Here is a 23,671-nt window from a genome sequence, read left to right as displayed (position 1 = left end):
TTTGAAAGAGAACCAAAATTGAGACCTTGAAAATCATAAGGTGGTAAGTGCATTGATACGTTGCCAAGATTGTGCGACTGTATACAATAAATGCAGCAAATCAAAACCATGTAGAGGCGAAACTTTTTTAGCAAAAATTCCCTGGGCTATGCTGATTTTTTTTTTGCATTGAAGTTTGCAATTCTATATAATTTTGGTTTGCAAAAAATAAAGTTGCTCTATCATAGCAACGTTGCAATGCACTTATCATCTCATGGTTCTCAAGGCTGCAACTAAGAATAGTAAGAAAATTCACTACATGTTTGAGAAAATACACAATAGTTCTTGGGTTTCTTAAATTTGAAGGTTGAATGATGCAATTTATTCCACCCATTTAGTGTTTTAAATTATTCACTTTCCCATAAAGTACATGACTTCCCTTAATTTAAAGTCCAAATAAAGTCTTAAAGTCAATAAAGACTTTTTGTGAAAATATTGTCCGCAATATTCTTATATGATGTAAAGGTGCCGGATTTTGTACGGATATTTTCGGAAGATTAGATGCTAACTGGGAACTGGGTATGTAACCCTTGCAACAGGATGAGTGGCTTGAAAGTAGAAAAAAACGTATTAAATAGCTATAAAATACATATTCCCAAACGGAAATTTCAAACCAAGATAAATGCGCATGGAATATCTATGAAATAGCTATCGGCCTATCCGGCCGATACCCATTCGATAATCCTATTTTGGCTACTAGGGTGCTGAGCTTGCAAAATTGCTGCACCAAAGTTGTTCAAAATCTAAAGATAGGCAACCAGCAATACTTTGAAGTTGAAATATGTTTCAACTTAATTGCAACTAGTTCCAACAATGATAGTTCCTTCGGGACAGAGAGTAAGCAAACTGCACATCAATCTATTAGTTGCAAGAATCAAACGGTTTCGTTGCAAGTTGTTGCAACCTCTGCTACTTGGGTTATATATCTTCAGCTATGGTCTATCGGCCATCTAATGTACTTTGCCATTTAGCTTTTGATACATGGATATATAAATGGCTCTTGGTTTGCTTCGTGTTACAGAACTATAAGATGATTCTTGAAAGCTGTTGGGTCTAAGAGCAACTTCAGTGGAAAATGAAATTTTTTCGATTATATTGGAAAATTCCATGGAGTTCGATTGCATTTCTCATATGCTTGACCAAAAATCTCTCTGGTTCCTCTAATTATAATCGTAAGTTACCTTGATTTTTACCATTTATTTTTCCATTTTCTACATCGAGGTTAGATATTACAAATCCTAGGGTCTTTAAAGCAATTGAGAATTTCCACAACAATTTTTATTGTTTCATTTGAGAGTGCTTAAAGAGCTCCATTAGCAGTGTTATTCATAAGAAATTTTTGAAATGGGAAATGTAAGAAAAATAGATTTGAAAGTGAGAATACGTGCTGCCTTGTGACGTCATCGGTTAGTTTAATATGTATCTCCCTTTTAAACACATACATTTCAACAGATTAGGTCATTTTGTCATGATTCCTCCAATAATTGTGCAATTTAGAAACCAAGTTATCCTCGCGCTCAATTCTCTTGGTAGTTTCATTTTAAAATATCGGTACAATATCGACATCTCGTTTTAATTTGATTTTTCGGCATTTTTTAATGTTATGACTTTAAAAAATGGCAACGCCGATTCTCCGTGGTTTTCGCTTAAAAGCCAGATGTAGGCCCAAAATGGCCGACACAATCATCCCACGAAGTTTCGTACAATCCCCGCCAGGTCACTTTTTGGCCGTTTTGCATAGCCCTCTTTGGCATCGGCTTGCCGCCAGAAATATAATGACCTTCTTTTCTTAAAGAGAGAAGGTGGAAAAGTGTCTGTGCCGGGCGCTACAAATCGCACACGTGCATTACAGAGTGAGCGAAAAGTCCCCGACCCCTTCCCCCTCCTCTAACTTTTGAACACATGCACGTATCAAAAAGAAATTTTGAGGATGCTCCCTGGCCAATGATATACTTTTTGGCACAACTGAAATTTTAAAGCCCCCGATTTGATTTTAATAAGTTCATACATTTTAAGATTTAGTTAAATGTTACAATAATATTAATTTGTCAGATTAAAGTTAGAACATAAAAATTCTAATCTTTAGAACTATAAAAGACCGCCCCCCTTGCGGACAGTGCACACTATCCTACAATTTTCAAATGGTATAACTCCCCGTTTCTAATACGTCGTTGGAAATTTAATAAAAGAAGACAATTTGTGGCACTCACTGGAGGTCGCTACAATTTTTTGTCCTTTATAGTTATCTTCGGTGAAGCATCGAAATAAATTTATCTCCAAAAAATCATACGCCATTCGGGAATTTGTAAAAAGGCAAACCAGGCATTGGAAGTAATATTGGGAAAAAATCACCAAGAACCTGATCGTTTACGCGTAGAGTGATTTTTTTAGCCCTCCCCCCCCCCCCCCCCCACGATTAACTGTCTAGCGAGGTGGAAGTTTTCTTAAAGTGAAGCAGTTATCTGCAGAAAGGTGCTTACTTCCGCCTTGAGTGAACTGGACCGCCCCCTCCACGAGATGGACAATCAATCGTGTAGTAGGCGTAGCGGCGAGGCGGGGCAGGGCTGGGCTAAAATCATTCTACCAGGCGTGAACAATAAGGTTTTTGACGACTTTTTCCTAGTAGTACTTACAATGCTCCTCCTAGCTCCTGAAATTTCTACCTTAATTACACGCAAGGTTAATGATAGTGGTTATGAGTGAAATGATTACTACAAAAATAAACCTTAAGTATAGAGATGAAAAGAGGCGAAACCCCTATACCAGCCGGCAGCGATGAAAGCTCGTCCTCGGCGCTAGGATGGACACACGGCAAAATTGGTACAGAGAAAGGACGGGCCCGGCCTGGGCAGTTTGCCGTGAGGCCAACGTATCCTCATTCTTTTGTGATTTTCCGAGAAGTCAGTATTGCATCATAGTAGTGCATCGTCAGTATCTTATTGCAAATGGTCTAAGCGATAACCCTAGTAGCAGAACAAATTTTTGTTTTTATAAAAAAAGTATAATAAAACATATCTGTTATCTACATGATCGTTTTATATAAAAAACATGTAACGCTTATATAAAGAAAAATCAAAGTTCAGACCTGACCGTATTATATGAAAAATGATAAAAGCTAGATAAGGTAATTTTTTTTTAATACACACATTTTTTATTATTTTTATGTAACGCATGCATACGAAAGTGTTAAAAGTGAACATTTTATGTAACGATTATATAAAAAAATAGGTCATCATTTTCGTGAGCGTTTCGCGAATTAGAAGAATTTTAGTATGTTCGCGAAAAGCTCACGAAATTATAACATTTTTTTATATAATGGTTGCATAAAAACGTTCACTTTTAACACTTTTGTATGCATGCATTATATAAAAAAAATTAACTTTCGTACATAATATTTATCTTCACCTTCTGTGGTTCTGCTACTAGGGAACAGACCCGGATTTAAGGGGGGGCAAGGTGCCATGGCACCGGGCAGCGAATTTCGGATTTTTTTTTTTTCATAGAAAAAGAAAGGAGAGAGAAAAAAGATGAGGGAAAAACTAAGTGCCGGACAGCGGCGGGGCACTGGCTTCCATTTTTAATTGACTCCATCTCCGGGAGAGTCACCTCGATCCTCTCTGAAAATCATGGGTTACTTCAAGGCGGCCAGTTTATACTGCCTAATAAGAAATTATTTCTTGACTCTCTCCACGAAATTACACAGAATTTTCCCTAACGCTCTATGATGATCCACGAGACACCGTGAGAGGTCCTACGAGAGCACATATGGGTCACATGTATACCCCCATTGGAGCACACGGGTCACACAGCGGCTCCCAGGGGAGCGCACGGGTCACATGTTAACTCCCAGGGGAGCACACGGGCTCCCCTGTCCATTCCCCAGGGGAGCACACGTGACGTGCTTCCTTCTCCATTCCCGAGGGGAGCACATGTGATGTCGTGTCATTCCCCTGGAGGCACATGTAATCACAAGTCATTCCCTAGGAGCGCATGTGATCACATGCCATTCCCCTGGGAGCGCATGTGATCACATGTCATTCCCAGGGGAAATTTTTAGCAGGGGCGTTTATCAAATAGATAGGTTTGCGCTACCTATTAGGTATGTTTGCTACCCACATATAGGTACTTACGGCAAAATAAAAGACCAAACTCAAGTTGAAAATATCTGCTGATAGGTTTAGGTACGCAAAAGACCCATTATGACTGGCCCTTCTCCTCATTGGAGACGTGTATACCTCAATCCTTTATCTTTTTCTATGAACAACTAAACTCTTGAGCAATATACTCTTGAGCATGTCGTGAATGTGCAGCAGTTAGTGGTACCTTTTAACTCCGGTAATTAGAGTCCCTTTATACCCAGAGTAACGACAACTCGATTATCAGCTGACTGGCAGCCGACCTTGGCTGGCCATGGAGGCCGAAACTAGTGCACTCAAACGAACGATATTGAGGGATAAGGATCAGGAATCCTGCGATGTCTGTCACACAAAAACAACAACATCAACAAATTGATCAATTAAAAAGAAAATGAGATTGGTTTGTGAATAATTTCTTAATCTATTTTCATTTTAGACCGATGGAAATAACAATTTACTCTTGATAAACCACAATTAGGTAATATTTTCATTATTCTTGTTCACATTCGAGGTACCGCCATCTTGGTGCACTAGTTTCGGCCTCCATGAGCGAGAACCAATCAGAATTGGATTTTTTTTTAGGCCACTTTCAGCCCAATCCTGGCCCAACCAAAAGTGAGTTGTCGTAACTCTGGGTATAAAGGGACTCTACCGGTAATTAAATGACTGATTCCTTCTCGACCAATATTTTTGATGTTCTATTTCAGAAAACAAATGCACATTTCCCACTCGGTGGGAAGGGACGTGGTTCCAATCGGGAGTTCGGAGTCCCATCACAATCCAAGATAATAAATTAAGCAATAAAGGAAGGTGCCTTGCGTCTGAGGGTGATAAATTCTTGGTCGTTGACGAGTGAGTATAGTTAAATTTATTTTATTCTACCTACTTGTTTCCCTCATTTGACATTGAATTCCTCCGATTTTCTCCATCTCTTTTGTCCCGTAGTAGTGGCCGCAGCATATGGATGCTGCAGGGTGATTATTTTCTTAGGTACCTTTGATATATGCAATGAAGCTCATTTTCAACTGGAATAAAGTACCTATTTAGTTTACGTCGAGGCGAATACATGAAGTTCGTACATTATAAGGGTTCTCTTGTCATGAAACAACATGAAAACTGTAGGTGCCTATCTGTTAGTTTTTGTGTGTGTTTTTTTTTTAAACAGACGGCTCAAACGGGTATAGAATCAAATTGACAGTGCTGCTTCAAAGAGTTTCCAAAATTCGTCGCATTATTAAAAAACACAATCTTACGGCTCCCTTCAAAAAAACCTCATTTATTTCCCTTCCACACCCAACATTTACTTATTTTGACAATTTATTACTGTTTAAAGAGCCTCCCTAAAAAAGGGCCTTTTTTGGCCCCTTTTCGGGAACCCGGGGATTTCGTTTGTTTGTGGCTTAAATGAAACCTTATGATGAGGTAAGCCTCCAGTAAAAATTTTAGCTTGAGTATACGTCTAGTTTCCGAGATACAGCGTTGCAAAGTTGGCATATTTGAGCTTTAAAATTCTCATATTCTCAGGTATCTTATTTTCTCAGAACGATTCAATTGGATGTTTTATGATATTTTGTGACATTTTATCAAATGTTAGTATTATTATCGAATGCATATTTCAATTGAAACATTAATACTACTAATTCTGTTAAAACAACGTTGCAAAGTTGACATAAAAACCTATAAAAAATGTTCATTTTATCAAGTTTCTTAACTTAAAAACGAACTTAGTGACCGCTAAAAGATATGCTTTTGGGGTTTAGATGCAATTTTATGATAGATTAAGGCTTTTGTTAAAATTTAACTCAAAATGCAAGTATAGTTTTAATGATACAGGGTTGCAAAGTTTATATATTTGAGCTTTAAAAATGTCTATATTTTTGAGTTCTGTGTTTAAGAAGCTACTTTCGTAGAATTTAATCACGATTTGAGGCAGGAAATCAACCATTTATGTCATCTGTAGATGAATGTTTGTATTTGAAGAAGAATTCTTTGACCGGTGGTGATACAGCGTTGCCATGCTTAAAACTTTGAACTCTGTATGGATTATGATTTTTTCTTGTTGAACACGACTTCAATGGGTATCTTAACTCGTATCAAGGCAAAATATCAAGGGCTGATGTCAGTCCCAGGTAACGATTGGTTTTGGAAAAAATACTGCTGCCAAGTTTATTCATAATTCTTTTCAAACAAAAAATAATAAAATGATTTTAAAATAAAGATGCTTCTAATTTAATTTTTTTACTTTTTTTTATTTTGTTTAATTTTTTTTGGTAATTTGTTTAGTCTTTTGTGATTTTTTTATATTTATTTATGAATATCCGTGAAAATATTTTTTTCGATTGATACGTGAGTATAGTCTTGCCTTCAAATATATAGCAAGTACCTCAACATGTTGCCGATTTTTTACTTTTACCAAGTATCTCAATTATTTTGAGGCATCTGGATCAAAGATATGTTTTCAACATGCTCTATACATATACGAGCTTGTTATGATTGGCACTGCCAAGACACTGCACCGTTGCGTATTGAGAAAATGCAACTTTTTTCCAGATATATTTCACTGGGAGATGGATGTATTTTTTATCAGAATGGAGGGGTCAGCGAATGCTACCAAGAATTTACATCCAGTGCCGAGATCATAATGTGAATGCTTAAATCCATTTTGAAATACAAGTATGAAACATGACAATAGCCTGGTCCTATTCTCTTCGGAATGCTGTCACTGTGACACAGAGGTCTTAATACTATGGGGACAACCCTCAACAAAAATGGAACTTTAACAACTTATTAATGAAAAAATAGTTAGTAGCTATGCCGAAATAATAATTTTTGACAAATCCATGCAATCAATATTTTAATAATTTTAAGTATTTTATTCTTTTAATTTCTTTTTCTATAGATTTATTTATTTAATTTATTTTTTTTATTTAATTTTCTCATCATTTGTAATTCTTAAGTCGAAGATATTCTATTCTTTAAGGAACAATGAATGTATTGTCTGTATCAAGATTTATTTGTACTCAAAAAACTGGAGCGTTTCCATAGTTTATGTTCGTTTTTGCATTCTGCCTAAAAAAAAGTAAAATTGACAACCAAGGCAAGGTAGAATTTTTTAGATTTTGAAAGCAACACTGATGCTGAGCCATTCATTGTATGCCATAAATTCACTTGGATTACGTTTTAAAATCAGACAATTATTGGAAGTATCCTTATTTTAAACTTATTTTATAATGGAATGTTAAGAGAAACTTAAATAAAATTGGCAACAGTGCCATTTTAATTCCAATTTTCACCTAGGATTGACAAAAGTCCTCCACATTTCTTTGTTTCACAATATCACTTATCAACGATTGTTCAATCTTGTCTTCAATAAAATAACACAAAATAGACATTTTCCCAGATACAAGTTGAAAACTTTGCAACACTGTATTATCGTATCCTTTTATAAATTATACTATGCATCTACGAGTATCACTAATTGTTGATTCTATGCCCCAAAATACAGTTCGATCTTCAGTAATAGCGGTTTGTGAATGAGAAACTTTAAAAAATGAGCTTTTTAAAGCTGAAAAATGTAAACTTAGCAACGTTGTACTGCCAAAACAAGGCTTACGCATGAGTCAAAATTCTTACTGGAGACTTTTTATATTGTAATTAATCGTGTGCACCTCGTGTAAGTATTGTAAAGTCATTTTTGAAGTCGGTTTTTGGAAGAAAATCCATAAAAATATGAGAATTTTAAAGCTCAAATATGCCAACTTTGCAACGCTGTATCTCGGAAACAAGACATATACTCAAGCTAAAATTTTTACTGGAGGCTTGTCTCATTATAAGGTTTCATTTAAGCCACATACGAATGAAATCCCCGGGTTCCCGAAAAGGGGCCATTTTTAGGGAGGCTCTTTCGGTGGATGACGTTATAGACCGTGTTTGTTGGAAGGGCGATTCCCTCGTTGATATGGGTCGTGGGAACTTGATGTTCTGAGTTTTGGACGGATCTTAGTATTTCCTCTGATCTACAAATATAATTTGACATCATCAAAACACGATTCAGTGATTAGCGCAACTGACCCAATAATCCGTTCTTCCGAGATTAGGATTTTTGCGAAGAGACGAGGAACTTTTCGTGCTTGTCTGTTCTTTTCTTACGTATCCATCGATGAAAAATTATTATTTTTAGTTACCTGGTGTCCCTTTGTGCACTGAACAGGGCTCGCCAAATCACGCACCTTATGTCATTTTCGGAGACCGGAATTTGAAATTATTGGTGTTGAGATTCGATGCGAGGGATAAGGATGATGTTTGGGGTAAAAATGAAATATTTAATCCATAGAAATATGGGCATTGAATCAGCAAGCATGGAAAGTTTCATATCTCATCGCGAATACCTATTCTACCTCAGAAAAACAGATTAATTGTAATTAATCTAAACTCTTTTATGGAAAGAATCATTGAAAATCTATTTTTAATGTTTAAACTCTGATCCAGAGAAGAAATTCACTCCGTGTGTACCTGTTTTTTTTCCGCAGGAACGATGTATGTTTTCGATGTGTCGTGGTACATGAAAAACACGCGAATGTTCTCCAGTACAAAGAAAGTAAGTTAAAGATTTCTGCATCGCATTACCTTGTTGTTATTGTGCCGTCCATAAATACGTAATTGCGTCTACGACGTTCCGGAAGGTCCTGTCTGGTGATTCACGAAGGAGGGGGGGGGGGGGAATTAAGACATGAGTCCTGTAAAAAAAGCAGAGTTACATTAGGTACAATCTGTAGTTTAACAACACCGCAATCTTTTCATTTAGAAATCAATTGGAAATAAAGGGGAGAAGTTGGCTGCATACTGAAAGTACCAAGAAAAGAATAGATTTTATTACCAAAGGCTGGCTAAGCTGTATGGAACATAATTATTGATAAAAAAATCGAGCTACAAGCGAAAACAAATAATATAATAAAATTTTTCAAAGTAGGTACTTGTAGATGAGAAAAAAATAATACTTTCAAAAAACAAAGCAAACGTTTCGACCTACAAACTACGGTATTCTTCAGCGCATTACAAAAAACAAATGGAAACATTTACCCCCTCCCCCTCCCCCTTAAAAAAACACTTTTACCAAACTAAGTGAAATTACCCAATTTTTTGCAACTACATCTTAGAATAAAATAAAATTAATGAAGAAAAATGAGTGATAACAAGTTATCACCATTATCACTCATCTTTCTTCATTAACTTTAATTTTATTTTATTCTACCCTGTGAAAACGGTCCCATTGGAACCCGTAGGAAATCTCAATGGGAACCCGTAGCAAATTCCCACGAGGACCCGTTGGGAATTGACCATGGTTCCAATGGGTTCCAATGGGATTAGTCAATCAAGAACCTGCGGGTTTGGATCTATTCCCATTGGAACCATGGCTAATTCCCAAAAGGTAAAATACCCGGACGCCCTCGTGTGGACTTGAACCCGAACCGCGTTTGTCATAGCCTCGCACTCTGCCACTTAGCCACAGGGACCTGATGGTGTTTCGGGTTAAAATCATGCCTGTCAAGGCTGTTATAGCATGCATTGCGTCAGTGCGCGGCTCAACTTTCATCATAGCTTTGATTATAACGCCGTGTTTTCTCAGGCTTCTTTCTTTTTCCTATTATTATTTTTTTTTTCGTGTTATTTTTTTTTTTCGATATCACGCACTAGGTACTTACACTAAATTTACACCGGTGTATTTTACACCACATACTAACTTGAGAACTTAAAACTATTTTTAAAATATTTTCAAAACTTTTTAAGGAATATTTTTAAAATGTTTACCTGCAATATTTTTGACTTATTTTAAAAATACTTTTTGTAAACATTTTAAAAATATTCCCTAAAAAGTTTTAAAAATATTTTGAAAATATTTTAATTACAATATTGTCATGAAAATATTTTGATAAACGTGATAATATTTTCAAAATATTTTGTGCTAACTGGGTATGTTTCACGGTTACTTGCTAGCAGGTTTGATGAGACCCCTTTTGGAGCATTTAATTGAATGTTATTCCTAGATTGTATTGGGTCTTAGTGAAAAAACCAGTGTTAGGAATTAATTTAAAAAAAATAAATAAATAATGGCGACTTCATTCCCTTCTTCAGGACGTGGATATTTAATACAGTGAAATTCCTACTTGTTTGTGTTAGTTCGTAATGTCTTTCTAAAAGCGTCTGAATCTCGAAAATCCCATTTTAGATACCATCGTAATTAATAATTAAAGCAGAAGATTATTTCTTGCTCGCCGATAGTGACGTATTCCAATGAATTGCGGTCAGCGAATTTCCTCCGATACTAAAACTTTTCAGACTGAACTGGAGTACTTATAGTGTGGCGTGGCACAACCAACAATACCTGATTATTTTTACCCATTTTTCATTGCGTCGTATTTCCTCGGACAATTAAAACGCTGTCACGGATATTTTAGTAATCGTAGTCAAAGGCACCAACCCTCTTTTTTACTGCCTGAGGATTTTCAAATTGTGCTCCTGAAAAGATTTCTTCTGTGACACTCGTGTACATTTTTCTCTGAATCTGATGAAGATATTTTCAATTTTTCCCCGTTACATTACTGATTTTCCGTTATGGAAGCAAGCTGAAGCGTTTTTTTTTTAAATTTTGGACGATTAAAATTTTTAGAGGTTACCGAAGTTGAAGAAAGTTCCATAATTCTTAAACAAATTTCAAGAAACGATCAATATTCGACTTTCAAAATGTTCAAAAACAGGTTGTTTATATAGGCGGCCATTAATCACACAACTAAACAAAAATCGTCCAAATATCTTTAATGGTTCCTGAGAAAAAGGTACATGCAGTAACGAATATTTCCATGCTTTAGCACAGAAAAGTGAGCTCCCGTTAACTTCCAAATTAAAAATCGTACAGTTTAAAGGAAAATATATGCATGATTTGTCTACTAGCAAGGGCAAGTCAGGAAGTTGCCACTTTCCAATTAAGATACAATTTAATGTCCTTTAACGACAAGAAAACAGACTGATCCGCCAGGTACTTATCGTTTTTGGACGCAGGTAACAGTTTTCAAATTGTTCGACTCGAAAAATTTGCCGTTGTAGACTTGGCGGGCCTCCTACGGACTCCAGTTCAAGACCGAGAATACCTGCAGCTGTCATTTAAAGGGAAATTTTTGAGACGGCAAGAATTCACCACGTTGCGACTTGGCTCTCAAAGAAACAAAAAACTGAGTTCCCTTAGGTCACTCCGGCTGTCCAAAGGGTCCCATTAGGTCTCTCTGGCCGCCCCACGGGTCCCAAGAGTCCTCTCTGCCTGTCCCATAGGTTCCCGATGGTCTCCCATGGGTACCAACAGGTTTATTTCCCCATCCTATGGGTTCCCATTCGTTCCCATTGGTCCCCATGAAATTCCTAATGGAACCCATGGGACCGTTTTTACAGGGTAAAACGGAGTCACAAAAGATTTGTTTGTAAAATGTTTCCGATTGTTTTTTGCATTGCACTGAAGAGGACCGCAGTTTGCAGGTCGAAACTTCTGCTCTGTTTTTTGTAAGTTTTATTTTTTCTCATTTACATGTAGTTTGAAAAATTTTATTACATTATTTATTTTGGCTTGTAGCTCGATTATTTTTTAATCAATAATTATGAAGAGAAAAGAAGTGCTCATGGAGCCCCATACACGAGAGATAAAAAGAGGAAGCAGCGTGTACGGTGCGTGCAAGCCTTTAAGGATACTGGGTAGCTTCAGCACTTCATAAATTCCGACGAATGGCCCATTCTTGGGGGCCCAAGCAGGGCACCGGTAGGAGCCTCCAAAACTGGAGAGACCTGAAGAAAGGAAAAGGGGGTGGGGAAGGAAATAGGCAAAAAGGAAAAGGATGGAGAGGTGTCTAATTATTTTAAATTACGTTACAATAGCTAAACCAGACAGAGTTCCTAGGTATGATAGGTATCAAATTTTGGATATCACTGAGGGCTTCTCAAGGACTCAAACTTGGGTATCAAGAAGAAAAAGGTGACGGGGGATGAGACCTTAAGATTGGGTTAGGAGGCAAAGAGCATGGGAGTGATCAGGGAGCTCCATACTCGAGGAGTAAGACGAGGAAGCAGTGTTTAAGATTCTCGAAGCCTCAACAGTGAGAAAAAATAAACTTTTCAGCGATGCCTCTAAACCTCATGACTACGAGATAAATTTAAGTGTTTATAGGACTAGAGCGCAGCGGTTCCAACAGGGCCTCCAGAACAGGAGAGAATTGAAATTAATTTTTCAAGGGGGGCCCGCGAGGCTCCAATGAGGACCCCAAATCTCAGAGGGTAGGCACCAATAAAGAGAGTTTTAAAGGTGCTGCGCGGGGTCACGTACGGTGGATCGAGTCAATAGTAGAGGTAAGTCATGGGCGACGAAATAAAGAAGTCGGATTTTAATTATTTTTTCTTGGTTTTCTAGTTGCTAAGCCTCTAAAATGAATGTATCAATGGTTCAAGGGTCTTTCAATCCTCCCGCTTTGACATGCGGGTTGCTTAAAGTTGACATTGCAGGTGGTATCAAAGGACTACGTGCAAAACGGGCCATTTGGGGCTCGGGGCGGATACCTTTGAGACTTGCCCTATTCATTTACCTAACAATGCCCTATCTTTTCCCAAAGTTTCAAGCCCCCCAAAAATTTTGGAGAGACGCGGCAAGGGGTCAAAATTAAAAACCAGCAAAATTTTTGCGAATTTATTACTCGAAAACCAAGAAGTTTTGGAAAACGCGGTTTAGACGAGCGTATTTAGCGTGACGAGAGCTTTCAGAAAATGTATAACATCATAGGGTTTTGTCAACTTCAGCTCGAGTTATCGCCTCCGAAGCACCGGAGCGCTAAAAAAAGACCCCTTATTTTTTCACATTCGGGCCGATTTAAAAAAAAAAAAATTTATTTTGATGAAAAACTGATATATATTGTTCCTGACTCTTTGTAGCCCCTCTAGCTCTTTATCACATGCTGGGGAAATGTTTTGGTCGCGAGTTATAAGAGCGGAAAGGAGCGAAGGTCGGGAAAATCGGCTATTTTAAACTGCGCGCGGCGACGGATCAGGAGACATGTGGCAACAATGCGAGGTCGGCAGAGGAGTGTGATTCGCCGAACTGAGTGGGCGGGGACGTTTTCCTTCCGATCAACGTCGCGCAGTTTAAAATAGCCGATTTTCCCGACCTTCGCTCCTTTCCGCTCTTATAACTCGCGACCAAAACATTTCCCCAGCATGTGATTAAGAGCTAGAGGGGCTACAAAGAGTCAGGAACAATATATCAGTTTTTCATCAAAATAAAAATTTTTTTTTTTTAAATCGGCCCAAACGTGAAAAAATAAGGGGTCTTTTTTTAGCGCTCCGGTGCTTCGGAGGCGATAACTCGAGCTGAAGTTGACAAAACCCTATGATGTTATACATTTTCTGAAAGCTCTCGTCACGCTTAATACGCTCGTTTAAACCGCGTTTTCCAAAACTTCTTGGTTTTCGAGTAATAAATTCGCAAAAATTTTGCTGGTTTTTAATTTTGACCCCCCGCCGCGTCTCCCCAAAATTTTTGGGGGCTTGAAACTTTGGGAAAAGATGGGGCATTGTTAGGTAAATGAATAGGGCAAGTCTCAAAGGTATCCGCCCTGAGCCCCAGATGGCCCGTTTTGCACGTAGTCCTTTGCCGTCGGATTCTCAAGGTTTTATTTCGATTTTGCATGAGTTCTGTGGCAGATTAATCAAAATTTCAATTAAACATGCTTATTCTCCTCCCTTTAAGGAACATGTTGGTTCATCATTAATGTGCATGGGCATATTTTTAGGAGGACCATAACCACCTCAAAACTTGCTTTAAAAAAACGCCCAAAAAATGTTTAAATAGCTCGATAAAAAAATTTCCACAAGTGCCGGAAAATCCTTTGTTGGGTTGCTTCTTGTACACTATCAGGAATGATATTATGTAATAATTAGCCGCTACATCCGCTAATCTGCGAAAACAGTCCATTTGAATGATAGGAAGTCGCGCCTGCTGGAAACCGATCTTGCACTGATGCCATCAATAAAATCGTGCATCAAACGATATCCTTCAATCTCGGTAATTTTTCTACTGATTACTGATTTCGGCTGATTTGTTGACGTTTTGACGAGACATTAACCTCCTGTTAGTCTATGAAGCTAATTCGATTAGTGTTATATTGTGCGATAAAGTTTAAGGTGTATGTTTTGCGCATTGTATATTTCATATGTCCCGTTTCGTGCCAAAGGTCTTCAACATACCCAGAGGCTCCATACAAATAAAAAATCGGTTGTGGGTTTAAAAAGAAGATATACAAGAAATTTCTTCGAGAATTGGTCCTTCTTAGAGGTTCTTCAAGGGATCAGAACTTGCTTGAAAAATAAATTCCCCTCTATTTTAATATTTTTTCAATAAAAATGTTTCAAACTTCACTCCAAACTTCCAAGAACAAAACAAAATGTTGGAAGATGATAGTCATGTTTTTTTTTTTTTTTTTTTACTGCAAATCCAATTTTTTATATTTTGTGGTAAGTACCTATAATAATCTTCTAGGATGGCTCGATAAAAAGAAGCAACAGTATGTACATCTAGTTTTTTTATTTCTTTAATATATTGATCTATTTTTTGAAATATGCATATTTGTCGAATAAATGAAAAAGTAGGAGGTTCATAAAAAGAAAACGTCTATTGACTGGCTGGAGGAAGAGAGAAGAAAATTGAACATAATCAGAATGTTCGTATGTGTCAGTATGCAATTGCGAGAAACCAATTAACATGAACAAAAAACAATGTTAGAAGAAATTGAAAGAAGTATGGCAACCTTCGAGGTGAGGAGACTGTGAAGCCGCCCTCTCTTATTCCTCAGGTAATGTCTTCGAGTCAAATTTTACAAAATTCTTCTTAGTATGTAAGACGCTTATACGGTCCCATTCGCCGAAAGTAACGTGAAAAAAACCGGCGCTCCGCTTCGCTCCGCGCCGGTTTTTTTGGGGGGGGCTTCGCCCCCCCAAGCCCCCCCCAGGACGCGCGCTTCGCGCGCGCTTTTTAGTTTGAGTGTCCATTCCAGTTGTTCTGTCTTCTTAAGCGACCCGCGCGTCCACTGCGGGAAGAGTGTATTTTCCGAAGGGGGGGGGGGGGATCAATCTGTAAGGGAATGAATTAATTTCTTGAGCACAAGATAGTAGTTGCGTACGTTGCCAGCGAACGCGCTGCGAAAGGTTGTGACGGTTAAATGGTGAGATTTTGTTCAAGAACAGATCATTTAACCTGACCCACTGTGCGACGAACAATTTGTCCAGAATCTTCCTTCCCCTGACCCACTGTGCGACGAAAAGTTTGTCCAAAAACTTCTCTCCCCTGACCCACTGTGCGACGATCAGCTTGTCCAAAAACTTTCTCCCCCGACCCACTGTGCGGCCCTGCTCCGGCCGGCTCCCCTCATGCCGCGCACCCCTCGCCTAAAACTTTCAAAGCTCGCCATTTTTAAACGGCTCGGCCGATTTAGCTCAAATTCAATACCAAACCAGTCCTAGGGGAGAACTACCACCCGTAAAAATTTCAGCTCAAAATATTCATTTTCGCTCGAGTTATCGAGTGGACAAGATTTGACCTCCCCCCACTCTCGAGCCCCACCCCTCAAAATCTATTGCCTCAAATTTCAATTTTTTTTCGCAGAATAGTAGTCCTAATGAGTCTCTACAAAATGCAAAAAAATTGGTCAAAATATCTTTCAATGTAAGAAAGATATAACCACACACATGAATTTGAATAGCATATATTTTCGTGATCTACGACCCGTGATCGGTGCTCTTCACAATGTCTCAGGTCTGGGTCCGACATCATGGGAGAATGCAATAGTGTATTTCCTTCGGAAAATACACTAATAAGCTATCAAGGATCCCATTTTCAATCGTCATGAAAAAATGTGTTAAAATCGTATGAAAACTCGTTATTCGGCTATAATAATTATGTTCAAAAATGGAATCTACGACGAAAAATACACTAGGCAAGGGTAATTTGCTCTGTTGTAAGGGCGGGAAATCTCTGTAATCAGAGAAAATGAGACGCGTGATGAGCGATGACCCCCTCCTATTGACTCGATCCACCGTGCGTCGCAGACTTCCTGTCGTACTTTATTTTTTAACGGAAAACTACTCTACGACAATTCTTTAAAACCGCCGTGATTTTTCTTCTCTGTGCGAAGATAATTCTGCAAAAATTTAAAGGAATGATGTCAATTTGTTCTTTAACAAAATAACAAAGAGGCGAAGACTTTTAGACACCGCAAACTAGTGTGATTGCCGACTTACACCGTCGATATAGGCCATCGAGTGACGTCGCAAGTCGTACCGTCTTTGCCGCGCAGTTCAAAATGACCCGTTGAGGAGGTTCTGGCAGATCTCCTAGCTTCAATAAGCTATCAGATGAATTTAAAAAATTGATACAACTCAAAATAACTAAGAACACGAAAAAATAACACGAAATTGACGAGACCCTCTCTCAGAATAGAAAGTAATCAAGTTTTCAATATGGCGTCGCAGTCGTACCATTGGACGCTGTCAAATCTACGCGTTTTGACGACTTTCTAAAATTCCATACGTCCATACCTGTAGTAGAGTGTACCTCTATGAGCTTTCATAGGTCCCATGAAATTCTCATGGATTCTAACGAAATTTTCATGGATCTTATAATGGGACATTTTTTCTAGATTGAAACGGCCCTACATCGTCCGTTTCACGAGGGCAAAAGGAATTTTTTATCAAGGATTTGTTAATTTGAGTTCTCTCTACTCTCTTCAGAGATTTTTAATTTGTAATACCTGCAGACTTTTCAATTTTATTCTCTTATTTGATCATTAACTTTTTCCTCTTTGTTGATGGTATCAATTTATTGGTATTTCACTCTCTTTTTCAACTGACGTGTGTCCATCTTCAATGCAAGGGCAAGACCTATGTTTGATCGTGAGGTCTCTTTTCTTTTGTTTCAGCTTTTTGCCATGGTCGAACCACTTTGCAAAATCTGTGCACTCTCATCACCGGGGATGCTTTGTTGTACTCAATGTTCCGGGAGGAGGCTGTCCCTGTGCCTTGCCCTTTCAAGCCTCCCCACTCATTTACCTACAATCGCGGGCACGGCGAGTGCCGCTCTCCTATCTCGAGCATTGACTCCTGCACCCAGGATTCTCGCATTCTCTTTAAGTATCAAGCCTGTCCAGATATTTACGGCTCAGAGAGCGCAGGTATATTATATTATATTTTGCCTTGAAATTTTAATTTCATTCTTTATATCCCGTGAAACAGCGTCAGGAGGATACAACTACCTAATGTCGATTTCTGGCCCCCCTTTGCTTTGAAGTGTGACTAGGCCACCCGGCTGCGGGACCCAGACCACAAGAGAGAACGAAGTTCTGAAAGGAAATCAACAACTTAATCTTTTGGGACGACAGAAGCACGGCCGGAAAGAACACACTCTACATACACCATTGAAAAATGAAAAGGACTTAAATATGGTTGGGGAACAGGTCCCCAACCTTTCAAAAAAGAATACTCACATTGTGACGCACGGTCTTGACCCGGGCCAAAAAACTACTGACTTCCCAACGGCTCTGGGCACGCCATCTCTGATTGGTCGATCCATCATCATTCGGCTACTGCAACCAATCAGAGATGCCTCGCCCAGAACCACTGGGGAGGTGCCGCCCTCTGGCGAAACTACTTTTGATACATTACCTACCTCGCTACAGAAGTAAACTTTGCTCACATGCACTGATTGTTTTCGATGCATGGTAAGATCCCGCCCCCCCTCCTCGGATAGGTAATTAAGAAAGACGGGGGGGTTGAGGGGGATGAACTGCAACGTCCACCATAATTTTTTATCCTGAGAGGGTCATGAAACTTAAGATGCGGCTGAGCCAATTAAAAATCCTCAGATGATCATCCTCTCCTTTTGAATGTACTCAACCACAAATTGCAAATGTATTGCATTTGCAAATGTATGTTTGATTTCCTGTAAATCTGACTACCTGCTATTAAGGTTAGTGCATGCTCCAAACTTATCGTAGTTTACTCACTAAAACAGTTTTTTAAGCAACTATTTTGTGTGATAATTTCTTCCAATGTTAAGACTGCGATGTTAGACCAGTATTACGTAGGTAACAAAGTGAGCTCCGGGAAATAGCAATCATTACATTGCAATTTTAACGGGGAAGAACAATGGCCTTAACGAAGGTGTGTTTCGTTTTAACAGTGGAAGAACTTCAGTGCCTGGCAACATGGAAGGAGGGCTCGTCTCGCTATTTGGTGGGTAAGGTGCACCACAGTCATGCGACGTCCAACGAAGACCGTTATAGATGTTTCGTCTACGAGAAAACCAGTTCGACCAATATGGTGGCAAACATGGAACAGTATGGTGCGAATATTTTCAACGGGATCGGCATGCCGATGGGGCGACGGGCCGACGAGGACGTTGAGTTCCAGATCGCCCAATCAGGAGACGCTACCTGCAACGGGCTTTTCACACCTCTCGAGGGCTCTCGCATCATGACCCTACGAAAAGGTATATAAACTTGTCACGGTTTTCTTTATATTTTATTTCTTTCTTTTCGTCCTACCCTCTTACTTCTTTTTCTCAGAGTGGATATGCCCCTCCTCCACAGAATGGGTCAGTTCCCTGGTAAAAGGGGAACATATAGACATTATAATGATCAAACAGTGATCATCACTCTGACGTCGTTATGATGTCATAATGAACATAATACCTAACGTCATAACAACATCAAAATGGTCATAATGCCGTCGCTCTGACGTTATTATGATCAACTCTGACAGAGCAAATCCAACACTATGATATGTATAACTAGGGGGCTATGCCTCCTGGCCGCTACGCGGTCTAACCTCCATGGGGCGCTTCGCGCTCTCTGTCTCACAATCAGGCCCGCTGCGACATGAGAACGACCGGAAAAATGAAAAGATTTTCAAATCCAACTCTCATTTGTCCAATCTCTCTCTCTGGTCGGGAGCAATTGGACCAATTAAGAATCGAATAAAAAAAATGTATTTCAGGCTTCAAGCCCAGACTGAAACGAAACGGAACGGAGCATTTCGTCGCTTTTTGATAGTCCGTAGCAAAGGAGCATACCTACCTTCAATTCACTTACCCTACTAACAGACCAAGATTCAACATTTCGTCACCTTCCGGCCAGAGTATCACAAGCGCCATCCCACGTTTCATAATTTCCGCCGCCATTTTATTTTTTTACTGAGAAATTGTTTGTTGAATCTGTATGAAAATTTCACTAAATTTTACTGGCAGCATAAAGAAAATTCAGTGAAATTTTCGGACAGCTTAGCCGCACAACTTTTCTTTAAAAAAAGAAAATGGCGTCGGAACTTTTTAAACGTCGCATGGCGTTTGTGATACTGTGGCCGGAAGGTGACGATTTCCCGCTTAGTTAAATGTTCCGCTAAATTTGAAATTCCCGCAATTTTTCACAGACGGGAATTTCAACCCCCCCCCCCCCTCTCCTAAGCTCTCAGGTCTACTCTTATGTAAAAAAAAAAAAACGTGGGTCCTATTCTCAAATTCTAGGTGGCGGTAGCCACACCGGCCCAATCCTAAATAACTCCCCCTATAAAAAAATGCCTAAATGATTTGATGGCTGCTGCCTAGCTAGATATGTACGGAGAAACTCAATCGGGCTCGCCTGAACGGTTTGCGGTCCATTCAGCTCTCCTGCTAGTTAAGTCGTAGAGTAAATCCCAAAAACCTCTGGGTATTATAGGAGTTTTGGGATTTACTCTACGACTTAACTGGGGTGAGGGGGTGCGTCCCTGGCCACTTTACCCTTCCCCTTCCCTAGTAAAGCACATTTTTCGAATAATTTACTGCCATATTTTCGATTTTTCTACCATGTTTTAATTTACATCTTGATAATGCAACGTAAAGTTGCTCGTGGCTGAAAGCGGCAACGAATCGGCAATAGTAGACGCGGGGGGGGGGGGGGGGGTTGAGCGTCGGCGCCGGAGAAGGAGACGGAGGGCAGCATGTTTAGTCGAGTCAAATAAGGGCGAAAAAAGGGTGAACCCGGAACTAATTGTATGTTTGAGTTTTTTGGGCTCATTGTATTCAGGAGATCAAGGAGAATCGAATGAACTAAAATTCGCCAAAATTCTCCCAAAATTTGACCCCAAAACTCCCCAAAAACTGAAAATTGACCGGAAAAATCCACGGATTTTTTAATAAAATGCTTATTATCTCAGAAACCGCACATCTGAGCATGAAAAGTAATAGGACTAAAATTGAAGGGCATTAAATTTCACATTAGAAACATCTATGAAAACTGCATGAAAGTCAAAATTACGGGGAGTCAGAGCTCCCCCCAAAAAATCCGCTCTCTCACTGAATTGTGCGCGCAGTGAGAATATTGCGGAAACGCGCTGTTTGTGAAGAATCGCTTCAATTTAAAGGGAAATCGAAACGGATGGATGTTTCGATACTTCGATATTCATGACAAACAGCATATCTGACACAAATTTTTTTTAAATTTTCCCCCAAATTCATCATTTTGGAAGGCATAGTGCCCTCAAAATCGTCTTCGCGTGAAAACACTTGGTGAACTTGAAGCAGATAGTTGAATCACCAAGAGCGAAAATTGGGTTAACTTTTAATCAGTGTCAGTTTTCACAGAGTTGTTCAATTTTCGCGCAAAAGAACCAGTGGGTTGAGGAGGAGGGGAGTAGATGCGGCGAATAGCTGACCATTATTAGTGACACTACTTATCAAAGCGTTGAGTGGCCGCGCGACGCATCCCTTTATGATTGAAGATGTTACGTGCCTCCAGAACATCATGCCTTATTTTTTACGCTTATGCAAATCTCATGTTGCCAAACGTGTAGGTAAAAAAATCCTGAGACATCTATTGTGTATTTTTAGAGAAATTCACCATTTAATGCTTAAATTTTTATGCCTCCTCATCGATGGACACCAAGGCCGGGGTTGCGTGAATTCTGACTGTGGATGGTTCTCATGCCTTTTGAAAAGCCGCCCTACGACAGGAAAATTCCTGAGTTTTTGAAAATGTGGAGAAAACCTAATTTAGTTAGTGTCTAGAAGACTGCCGCAATGTCCACTTAATTTGCCAGTTTTGGTTGTAAGTCGCGTGAGCGCATCCGAATTAGTATCATTATTATCGTCATTTCGTACTACGGCTGAAATTTCGACAAAATTTTCCGAAAAAGTACATTTGGTGATCATTTGCCGATAATCCGGACGCGTGTTATTATCGTTCTTAATTTAATTTGGTGTTAACGCAAAAAATGTTCTAAGGTATGCTCTCGTGTACCATGGTTCGTTGCCTTTTTAAATTGTATCCAAAATGAATCTCAACTGGGATAAACGCGTTTTTTGGAATGACCTGCTGAGTCAGGATGCAACTCGGAAATTTTGTTATTAAATTTTAGTGTTTTGTCATCATTATTCCTGCTTTTTTGTGTTTTTTTTGCGATTTTTGTTCTCCCACGTCGACGTTAATTTAAACTAGTGAATCTCGCGTGGCCTCATCCGCGTCTTTCGTGAAAAGCGATCATACCAATTTAATTATCCCGCTACAATTTCGTGAAAAACTGTGTTCGTTATGTTTCATTGAATTTAATGTTAACAGTCAAGAATCACGCATTTCCTCCGGACAATTCCGCAAAAACTCGCCGACCTATTATTGTTAATCTTATCGTAATTTCCTCTGTTTTTACCACAAGTTATTCCCTGAATGCATCCCACATTTGCATGGCTGAATTCACATCATTCTTCATTTACGTTTCATCGTTAATTTTTGCTAAAGTCTCACATACTCTTTATCCATTCAGCACTGATAAGAAACTTCTGCAGAGGTACGTGAACAATGATTAGAAAAGGTATCTAAACCGATAAAGTGTCACTCTCATTTACTGTTTTCATAGGTAGTTTTTCATGTTCTTTCTAAGCCTTCCCTTCCTTTCTACCTTCCTTCCTAGGCTACTTCTTTCAATGAAATTTAAAATTCTCTTTTCAGAAAATAAGTACAATTATTGGAAACTACAAATCGGAGCAAATTATTTTACACCTAGCTTGATGACTTTTACTCGTAAAACACCACGACGACTGACTGTGCGAGTACAGGTATCGCTTGGTCTCGACGTTCCAAAATGATGAATTTGGGGGAAAATTTAAAAAAATTTTGTGTCAGATATGCTGTTTGTCATGAATATCGAAGTATCGAAACATCCATCCGTTTCGATTTCCCTTTAAATTGAAGCGATTCTTCACAAACAGCGCGTTTCCGCAATATTCTCACTGCGCGCACAATTCAGTGAGAGAGCGGATTTTTTGGGGGGAGCTCTGACTCCCCGTAATTTTGACTTTCATGCAGTTTTCATAGATGTTTCTAATGTGAAATTTAATGCCCTTCAATTTTAGTCCTATTACTTTTCATGCTCAGATGTGCGGTTTCTGAGATAATAAGCATTTTATTAAAAAATCCGTGGATTTTTCCGGTCAATTTTCAGTTTTTGGGGAGTTTTGGGGTCAAATTTTGGGAGAATTTTGGCGAATTTTAGTTCATTCGATTCTCCTTGATCTCCTGAATACAATGAGCCCAAAAAACTCAAACATACAATTAGTTCCGGGTTCACCCTTTTTTCGCCCTTATTTGACTCGACTAGTTAGCGTATGCATGCTGCACGACGGGCAGGGAAGCGGGTAGTGGAGGAGAAGAAACCGGTTTGTGACATGATTAGCGTGACGCCCTCAGTGTGACATGCTACCCTTATGATTTTCCATCACCGTGTATGGTGTTTTTGCAAAGGACAAGAAGGATCCGAAAGAACTTTTTAATTTGATTGCAGGTAATTCACCTAGCAAATGCAAGTTTCCGAACTGGTTGACGGTCTCAGGGCACTGGCACACGCTGGATTACAAGCGGAGCTACTCCTTCCACCACCGTAACACGACGCTGCATATCAGCAACTCAACGAGCACAAGTGGAAAGAAGAGTGACGGAAGGACTGAACCCTCGAAGCCTTTTGCGGACCCTTCCTGGGCGAGCCTTTCGGACCACAACTCAAGGATTATTTGCACGGAGCTCAAGCAGGTCACTGCTGAAATCGCACATCTCGTAGCCCACGCAACAACCGGCTGGTTAGTTCTTACATTTATCATCCGCTGACTGACATATCAACTGTGAAAGTCGGCAATCACATAACTCGGTTTGCGACGTCGCAGACTTCCTGTCATACTTTATTTTTTAAACGGAAAATTACTCAACGGCAATGGGCCTGTTGCATGCAAGAGATACAGCCGTGCGAATAGACTTTTTAGAGGTTAAATGACACGAAAATTACGATGGTCACATTAAAAAAGTCTGAAATACACTCCTTACTGCGCAATTTGTGTTGTTAGGAACGCGCTTTTTCAAATTTCCCGCGTCTGGGGGCAGTTTTCTAACGGAAACAAT

The 23,671-nt window shown here is 39.2% G+C and overlaps 1 protein-coding gene across 3 annotated transcripts in view; it reads left to right on the top strand.

Annotated features, from left to right (window-relative positions):
- The window catches only part of LOC109035778 (uncharacterized), a 75,101-nt gene that overhangs the window by 5,807 nt on the left and 45,623 nt on the right, over positions 1-23,671 (top strand). For all 3 annotated transcript variants that reach the window (XR_011900874.1, XM_072306463.1, XM_072306462.1), the window contains exons 2-7: positions 1,061-1,211; positions 4,883-5,027; positions 8,705-8,772; positions 17,174-17,425; positions 18,433-18,741; positions 23,064-23,355. Coding sequence is in view for 2 of the 3 variants with exons in the window: in XM_072306463.1 (XP_072162564.1) it covers positions 1,115-1,211; positions 4,883-5,027; positions 8,705-8,772; positions 17,174-17,425; positions 18,433-18,741; positions 23,064-23,355 (1,163 nt within the window). In the remaining variant the exon portion in view is untranslated. The remainder of the gene's footprint in view (positions 1-1,060; positions 1,212-4,882; positions 5,028-8,704; positions 8,773-17,173; positions 17,426-18,432; positions 18,742-23,063; positions 23,356-23,671) is intronic.

The sequence above is a fragment of the Bemisia tabaci genome, chromosome 1 (genome assembly GCF_918797505.1).
Source record: "Bemisia tabaci chromosome 1, PGI_BMITA_v3".
Taxonomy (NCBI): domain Eukaryota; kingdom Metazoa; phylum Arthropoda; class Insecta; order Hemiptera; family Aleyrodidae; genus Bemisia; species Bemisia tabaci.
Note: the sequence above shows the minus strand (reverse complement) of the source record. Positions and strands in the feature narration are given on the sequence as shown.